Source organism: Parasteatoda tepidariorum, chromosome X2, assembly GCF_043381705.1.
Source record: "Parasteatoda tepidariorum isolate YZ-2023 chromosome X2, CAS_Ptep_4.0, whole genome shotgun sequence".
Taxonomy (NCBI): domain Eukaryota; kingdom Metazoa; phylum Arthropoda; class Arachnida; order Araneae; family Theridiidae; genus Parasteatoda; species Parasteatoda tepidariorum.
In genome coordinates this window covers 9,882,502-9,892,135 of record NC_092215.1, presented here as the reverse complement: position 1 = coordinate 9,892,135, position 9,634 = coordinate 9,882,502, and the positions used below count along the sequence as shown (strand labels likewise).

At 25.0% G+C, this 9,634-nt stretch overlaps 1 protein-coding gene across 1 annotated transcript in view; it reads left to right on the top strand.

Annotated features, from left to right (window-relative positions):
- Positions 1-1,175: 1,175 nt before the first annotated feature.
- LOC122269382 (uncharacterized) overlaps positions 1,176-9,634 on the top strand; it is a 382,923-nt gene continuing 374,464 nt past the window's right edge. Inside the window, exon 1 of the mRNA XM_071188215.1 lies at positions 1,176-1,309. Within this exon, the coding sequence (XP_071044316.1) occupies positions 1,222-1,309 (88 nt within the window). The 5' untranslated portion in view covers positions 1,176-1,221. The remainder of the gene's footprint in view (positions 1,310-9,634) is intronic.

The following is a 9,634-nucleotide window of genomic DNA, read 5'->3' as shown; positions in this document are numbered from 1 at the left end:
TACACATACAGAATTATTGGAGCTTCGTTGGGAAATCATATCTCATGCCCCAGATAGCCCCAATCTTGCTTCATCGGATTACCATTTATTTCGAAGTTATAAACTTCCTCATATAGCGCCTTCGGTTTATCTATTACTTCGAAGTTATCAGCTTCTTTATATATCACCATCGGAGCATCATTTATTTCGAAGTTATAAGCTTCCTCATATAGCACCTTCAGATTATCTTTCATTTCGAAGTTATAAGCATCCTCATATATCACCAACGGATCATCATTTATTTGAAGTCATAAACTTTTTTGAATGGTAAAAACTTAAAGTAATAACGATAATCTCAAATCGTACTCGATTGAGATTTTTTTCTTGATAGTGACAATAAGTTCGATGCGCTTGTAATAAGGTCATCAGGCAGAATGAAATATATTTGACTCATTACAGTTAATTTTTTTGCACGGAAAAAAATTGAGTTTTATATCACATTAAAATCCGAAATTACAACCCAATCTTCTTGACTACTTACTTATGACTTATTTTTCTTATTACTTATTTTTCTTATTCTACTTATTTATTACTTATGACTTTGACTTATTTTTCTTTAATTGTTCTCAATTTACAAATTAATAACCATACAGAATGCTAATAAATTTAAATAAACGTAATAGAATTTAATACTTGCGTAAAGTGAAAGTTAGGCAATTATATATTTTTTTAATTTTCTGGCCAGTAAATTTATTTCTTTAAAATATTTTATAAAAATCAAAACTAAATAAACGAGGAAATATCTTTCCGTCTGCATCGTAGTCTCTGAAGCTTCTCTCATGAATATTAATTTACAAGAGCGAATAAAAACTATTTTATTCTCAATCATGTCATAAATACCATCAAATACCACCGAGCGCGGCAAAAATTAAAAGTGCAATCAGTCAACAACATGCGCTGGGAATAATTAGACAAAATCAATTAGGTTTCTTCTCATTAAAACATTGAGCTGAGTTATTGAAACATGAAATCTCTTAGAAGAAAAACTCCGCTGATTTGATCCTCACTCTCTTGATTTGTTTCCTGAATTTCGGCTTCCTATATTCTAAACTTGAACGCCCCCTACTTAACGGGGCGCGCTGATCGCTGAAGGCGGGAAATCCTCGTTGTTTTGTTGGAAAATCCACAGAAACGTGTCTACGTTGAGAGGTGAGAGAGAATAGGTAAGAGAAGAAATTCGGTATGGCGTATACGCAAAAAGTTCGGCGGAATATAAACTGCGCTCTTCTTTGTTGGTTTACATTTTTCAACATGAAGATCATCGCCCAAGGTAAGTTTTTTTAAATTTATTTTTAAAATACACCGTAAAAAATTTCAATTAATATTGCGAAACAGTAATGAGTGAAAAAAATTAACGAAAGCTTTGCTTTTAAATAGAGTAAACAGCTTTTGAGAACTTAAATAATAAAAATCTTTCAGTTCAAATTAATGTCGAATATGCATTAGTAAAATATTATGAATAAATATTAAATATTTGAGTTTTTATGATTTATAGTTTTGGTTTTAAACTAGAAAAGTATTATAATTTTTTTTTTATAATTCTTCTTCTTTCAAATACGTCATTAAGTTTTGGAGAGACTGATATCAACGTCATGATTAAAAATTCTTCTTTATATTTCATTCAGGAAGATAAACAGTTTTTGTCTTTCACTTAAAAATATTTCATAAAACATCTTTTAAGTAACAACCACAAAACTTTTATTACATGAAATTAAGACTTCTCAAATAGGAAATGCTTGTTTTTAAATTGATAAATAAACTTTTGTGAAATTAAAAACTTAATGGGTAAAAGTGAAAATATTTTTGAAAAATTTTATTTGTTAACCATTTATCAAATGTAAATGTTATTATACAATTAAGAACTTATAATTATTGAAATTCGAATCATAAAGAGAATTTAAAAAAAAAATAATAAATTTAACTAAATTTTTACTACTATTGTATTTAGAATTAGCAATTAATTTTACTGAGTTTAAAATAAGCGTAATAAGGTAACCGTCGCTTTTAAATAAGTGTCAAATTTTTTAAAAAAAAATTAAGAATAGTACTAAGAGGCTTTTTCAATTAATCTTTCAGCAATAAAACATTTCAAAATAATAATTAAAATCTGAATGCATCTAAGAATGTTAAGGAGATAGTTGTAATGACAATTTAAAATTAGGACACCTTATTTTTATCTAATATAAACAAATTCAGAAAGTTTGAAAACATTTAATTATCAATTTAATTTAACAATATTTACTAGGTAAACATTTTTTATTCTAGGGCATATATTAGTTTTTAATTAATAATATTCTTTTAAAGTTTCGAAAACTTTTTCTGATACTAAAGTCAGTCAGAAAAAAATGAAATCTTAGCCTTTGAATAATGATTATGGCGAGAACGCTAAATATAAAGCAAGTATTTTTAAACTCAAGTCCGTATTTTTAATTATATGTTAAATAATATCTAGTTAATTTAATATTTTTAAATATGGAATTAATATTTCAATGAAATTTGCAGAAACTAAAATTAAAGAAATCTTTGTTTTTAATTAATAAAAATTTTCTTTTGTTCATTTGAAAAATTAAAAATATATAGAGTATAATAGATTGCATTTTTTTTGACATAATTTTTTTTAATATTCGTGAGCATGCATAAATTGGGATACAAAGTAATTTAAACTTTTAATTTAAATTATTTTTTTATTTATTGGTAGTTTTATTTAATTAGTTTTATTTTTCGTTTAAAATTATTTTTCTCGTGTTTAATAATATTTTCTAAAACTATTAAGGAAACACGCATGATCTTAGTAACAGTTATTCTAAAGCTTCTAGTTTATTGTACAACAGATACTTCGGTGTCTTTTCTTTTTCCTTTCTATTTAAAGTTTGTGGCTGGTAAATTGATTTTTCTTTTTTAAAGTAAAATAGCAAGTCTAAATCAAGGGTGAAAAAATGTTCCTTGATCGTGTTACCACAACTATCGAATATAAGTAAAATTTTCATGTATAGTTATTTTCTTTTGCTTAAAAAAAAAGATAATTCTACCTCAAATATATCCAATCCATAATACATAAGTTATAAGGCCCTTTTTAAAGCTTTTCACTTTTTATCCTGTAGCTTCTTTCAGTAATTTTCAAATCTCTTTGATCCGTAATTATTTAAATCCCGGAGACCAGTAGTCTTTTTTTTAAATTATTTTTCATTAAAAATTACATTTAAGGTAGTAAACTAATGTGTTCTAAAGGAAAAACTCTTACTTTAAATCTTCTGAATTTACAACTAAAAGTTATTTAAAAAATATTTTAACTGACGATTACAATTAAATTGATAATTCATATACAAATAATAAAATTGTAAGCTAGCAAAAATATTTGTTGTTTCGGTCTAAATCTTGAATTTAAAGTCATTTACAATAAATTATGAGGCCATAATTTTTTTAGTTCCATAAATTTATGCAGCCATACCTTTAAATAATGAATATCGTTATGTGAACTTTTTTTTATAAAATTATTTTTATCAAAACTTTTTTTTTATCGCTTTAAAAAACTTATCTTCTTATCATCAATTCTTCTTATTCAAATTCTTCTATTACTATAAACCCGCATTATAAATGTCATTAATTCTGTTTCTTTTGAAGAATGTAACTTAAAGCTAATCTAAGCAAATAATATTTTTTAAAGAGTTATAGTCAAAGTTAATATTTTTGGACGTATTATTATTCTATGAAAGAACAGACATTATCAGCGACTATTTCAGAAGCTATTGTTTCTTAAAATACAATAAAAAACATAATACAAGAACATAAAATTTTAATTTCTCTTAAACGGGAAAATGACAACTACCTCTTTATTCCAGAAAACCAGAGAATTAAGAGATATATTTTTTCTTATAACTCATACTTACTATTTCATGGAACAGAAACAGATTAAATTATTCAATTTTGTGAAGTAGACATGTATAAATGTTACTTTAATTGGACGAGATATAAAATGCGCATATACTATAAATGCAAAAGACTCTTTCCAAAAGTTTTGAAAGTTTAAAGTATTTCATTAAATCACAAACATATGAGAATATTTATGTTTTCACATTTGATTAATAAGATTGTAGAGCTCTTTTGAAAAATTAACTTAAAGTAAATATTCTTTATCTTCACTGCGAGTGTTCTTTTCATCTGCTTCTAGTATATTGTCATTAGTGAAGACTTTTAGTCTGAATATAGTCTTAGAAACAATAAACGACAACTCATTATTCAACCTTGAGAAAGTTTCTTCTGTAACTAGTCTTAATGACCTAAAACTTAATTAAGAAGTTACCACGATTTCTTACACAACTATTGTATAAATAATGTTAAATATGGTATTTACCGTAACAAATATATTATGTTACATTAATTTATGTTTTGTCTCCGATTACAGACGAAAAAGACAATCGATGTCAAGTTAAAATGCTCCTTAAATAAAATTATATTTTCAAATTTTAAATAGAAAAAGTTGCGCACAAATTAAACTTATTGTAAGAGGCAGTTGATGTATATTTTGAAATTCGTATTAAAATGATTTACAAATAAAATCAAATTATGTTTTCTAAACTACTAATGATGCTTCTAATGAAAATAGTTGGAGTTCACATCTTAATTTTTTAAAAAATATATTTCTTTTAAAATAAAAATTGAAAATCTTACGAATGACAGTATATATTTGAAAGAGATAATTGATGTAAATTTTGTGATTCAAATTAACACATTTTTAAAATAAAATCATAATTTCAAAACTTAAAGAAATGTCGCTTACAAAAATGACTCTTTTATATGGGGTAATTGATGTCAATTTTAAAATTCAAGTTAAAACGTTTTTTCAATCAAATTATATTTTTGAAAATAAAATTGAAAATCTTACGAAGAAAAGTCGACTCAATTTAAATTTTGCGAGTTAAATATAAAATGCAATGTGGATTCATGCAATGTGAATTCAAAATGGGGATTCATTTTGACTTGATAAATAATATTTTATTATAAAATATTAAAACACTGTAAGACAAGATAATTTGCATTTAAAGTATTACAGTTAAAAGTAAAAATTTCAATTCTAGTTTAACTTTGAATCATTGTTCATTAATATACGCATAGGACGAAGAAGAGCATACGACTATTCTTCATTAAAATGTATTTAGTTTCGAAGGCTAGTCAATTTTTTGACTTTAGTTACTAGACATAGATGATTGCAGAAGAAAGGAAATTTCCTATTGTTACATCCAATATAACTTAAAAAACATTTTAAAAGAAAAAACTAAGAAATGTTTATAATTGGTGGCTGAGAAGCAACTTTTTATATTTTATCCATTACCAAAACATATCATTAAATTTCTCCTAAAAGTTGGAGAAACAGTGTTTTCATCATAATTTGTAGGTGACATGATATATGTTTTTGTTTTTCATCGCATTGAAATAGAAGGGATCTCGAAAATTTGAAAGTTTTTTTTCTTTATAATGTTTGACCTGTTCAAATTTAAAATAATATATCGCAAAATCTTGGATAAATTTTGTGCGAAGGATAAAAGGGAATAATTTATTTCAATTTGTGTTTCGGAAATTGATATATTAGTTTCAAAGCAATGAGAAGGCAAAACTTTAAGGGGACTTAGTAGGGCATATATAAATAATGCTAAAACTGATCTTTTTTGATTTACTTTTTCTAAGAAACTACTTTCCATATAGCTTTGAAATGCTTCGGAGATATTTGAGATTATATCAGTTGTATGCTGCGATGATGTCTTAGCGTTAAAAGGAATACTTTTTGAGCTTTATGAAAGATTTTTGATGAAACTTTTTAAAAAATTTAAAGTTTTCAGTCGATAATTTTTTAAAACTATTTCTGCCAAAGATATGAATTAACAGTTTTTACAGTTTAAACATGTGTATGTAAATATTCTGAGAAAAAAAACTGAAACTTCTTATTTAGATGCTGAGAAAAGGTAAATTGAAAAGAGATCAGTCGTAGCATTATTGTTTCATTCCGATTCCCCTTAATAATTATCAATAAAATAATAAGTTATAATAATGGTTTAGATTTTTTAATTGCTAAAAATTCAATTAAAAACATTATTAATAAAATGAAGTAAAATTTGTTACGTTCAAGCTTCAATAATTATTAATATGAAAAGTAATAGACAGTATTTTTTTTAAAAAAAATAACTGCTGATTAACATTTTTAAATATTTTTCACTAGTAACCAACCTGTAGTAAAGCATATATTTTTACATATTTTTAAAGGTGAATAATAACTAGTAGTACAGCATACATTTTTGACACAAAATACTATTAAAATAAATTGAAATTTGAAATATTCAAGCGCACTATTTTTTTTTATACTAAAAAATGGCGCAAAATATTTTTCAAAAAAGAAAAAGAAAAAAAAAGAAAATGTATATTTAAAATGTTTGAATTTTACACAAAAATTTGTGAGAATTTTCAGCAAGTAAAACAAAACACAAGATAATGATTTCATTTTTTTCAGAAATAAAAGAAAAATGTTTCAAAAATGGTTTTTGTACTCCGTAAAAATGTTGACTTGTACTCTTGTTTGCACTATTTACCAAGTCTTTCCATTTAAAGTACTGAAACGATTCTACTAAAATGGTGGAGAAATACGTTTAAAATAATGTTATATTATGTTTCTGGTTTGATTTGACTTGATCTGGTTGTAAATACTGCATTAGCGCTACACTTATGGACTATTGTTGACTAAGATTTTAGGAAGATTAAAAATATTATGAAAATTAAGGAAACATGAATATAATATTTTGTGCAGTATAGATTTTTAAATTTCACAAAATCGTTTAATAATTTTAGCCTGTTATATCAATGTATAACTTCTTATAACTTTGACCATAAAGTTACGTTTTCTTTGGGAAATAATTGGTTCTATCAATGAACTAAAAAACAAACATAAAAAGTATATTTAGTTTTTTTTAAAAAGAAAACAGTTTTATTATGACAAAGAAATAAACTATGATCACACATCCGCAGCATTTCTCAAAAAGAACGGATATTCAAAGACGAGTATATCTTTTTTTAATCAATTTGAGAAATGTTTTTAAAAAAATCATATTTACAAAGGCTGCTAATTAACGACATAAAGTAGTCTGTTACCTATCAATTATTTTGAGAAAAATTACTTATCAAGAGGGTTATTTCATTTAATGATCAATGGGTTTATAGATCATTGGGCTTTAAATATGAGGCTGGATACACCAAGAAAACGCATTATTCCTAAGAATGAAATTAAATATCTTTTTTTTTAAATAATTATTTCTATAAACCTTATGTTTTTTAAACTATTCGCCATATTTTGATACCTAACGTAGGTGAGTTTTTTAACTCTGGAATTGCTTGTTTAAGTCAATGGACACAATTCAAAACGCATTATTAAGAAAATGGACACAGCTCGAGCTGCATGTTTAAGAAAATAGATACTCTTCAAAATGCGTATATAGGAAAATTAACGAAAATATTTTAGAAAAAGGATATATCATTCCATTTTTCAACTTTTTTTTTATTAGTATTGATTTTTTTAAACGATAAACTAATGAATTCAAATAGGTTCGTCTTATGACATTGTTCATTTGCATGAAGCACTCTGTACATTTCCTTTTTTTTCAAAAAAAAAAGAAAACTTCAGAAGTCAGTAGTTTTTTTTACAAGATTGTCACGGGTCCTATAATTTTATAATAGAGGTAGTAAATTTACGCAGCAGGAACTTATTTATTTAAAACTCGTTTTACGGTTTAGTGTTCTGAATACGAAGAGATAAACTAAATAGTTACATCTGTAATATATTCTGCTACCCGGTCCCAAAACTCCCCGTTAATAATTATGCTTTATGTTTAATTATAAAAGGAAAAGCATGCATGAAATCCTTGCTTTTATATTTGAGTTGAAAGCTGAAAAGGCACATTTTTTCTGCGCCTATTTTCTTAAATACACTCACCGAAGATGATTCTGAGTTTCCGAAAAGTTTCCACGATTAAAGTTTTGTTTTTATTGCTGCGAAATGCATTCTAGAAAATGAAACAGCTCTTGGAGATAATTTTTTTCACGAAAGGCTGCAAATATTTTCAGATGTTCACAATACACCTTTTAAAGTTTTTAAAGATTATGTTCAAGTTTGCAGGTTTTTTATTTTAAATAAGACAGAAAGGTGAGGTAATTATTCATTTAACAACTACATTTAAAACTAAAAATTAGAAAAAAGACATTTTACTGCACACTGTAAGGAAAGGAAAAAATATATATTTCCTATTTGAGAGTGCTATACTAAGTTTTTTGCTGATTTCTTAGTTCAATGTAAAAAAGTTATTGATATGCTTAACTCCTTAGAAACGTGTTTGAAAGACGCCATTTAGAATTGAATTTCTTCAAAACAACGTACGTAAATAACAGTAATAAATTTTCCTTAAATATTATTTTTAAATAACATCAGTAGAAATTTCTTTAAAAAAGCCTTCTTGAAGGAAGTCTGCAGATATTTCTTAAGTCTAGAATTATCTAAGAAGAATGGTCTTTTTTTAACTAATGTTTCAAAGATTAAAATTTATTGTTTTTTGGAGAACTTTTTTGGTTGTATCAATAAGAGTTTCTTCAAAAACGGAATAACATAAGCAGAATTTCTTTTAAAAGATGTTTTTAAGCACCGATCGTAAGATTCCATTTTTAAAATAACAATTAAGTAGAAGCGTAGCTGCTATATAGGGAAACACACTTATATTTTTTCAAGTAACTCATTTTAAATATTGTATACTAGTTAAGTTGGCATTTTTCTCCAAAAAACTGACAACTACTAGGCATTCAAAAAAAGTGTTTTTCTTTCATAAAATTATTTTATAGAAAAGCGTTTAATTTAAAATAAGTAGAGTATAAGTTAAATGTTTAAATAAAGATTCTGAATAAATATTGTTTTTAAAAGTTTCTTAACTACAGAACGTCATAATTCATGTTTGGAGCTATAAAAGTAAATTGATAAATTCATTCTTTAAATTGCTATTATTCTTTCAAATAATTTTTCTTCTGCACTTAAATTTCATTTTGCCTCCCAAAATTTACTTTTCACTATAAAATTTAAAACCAAACACTAATTTATCGATGCACTTTTTAAATTTGTTGCAAATATTTTTTAACGGAGGATATTTTTAGATACACTAAAACTTACTAATACATTATGAACATTTCAATACGATGAAATAAGATTTAATTTCAATGAAATTACTGTTATTAATTTATTTAATCTAAATAAGGACAGGACGAAGAATCTTAAAATTGCGTAAAATTCTGTCATCAATTATTTCGTGATCCTAAAAATGCAATTTAAGTAGTTATTCAAGGAAAGGGAGTACTAAGAATATTTTCGTATGAAATAAATCTTTGCTTTAAAATTTAATTTTCTTCCCAGTTTTTTGCTATTTATATTATTTTTTTTATATTATCTGTTTTTTATATATTATTGTATTTATATCTTGCAACTTATGCTCAGTGAATAAAACTTATTATTGGTTTTCCTAATCTTCTTCGTGTTATTTTTTCCATTTTGTATTTATATATATATATATATATATAT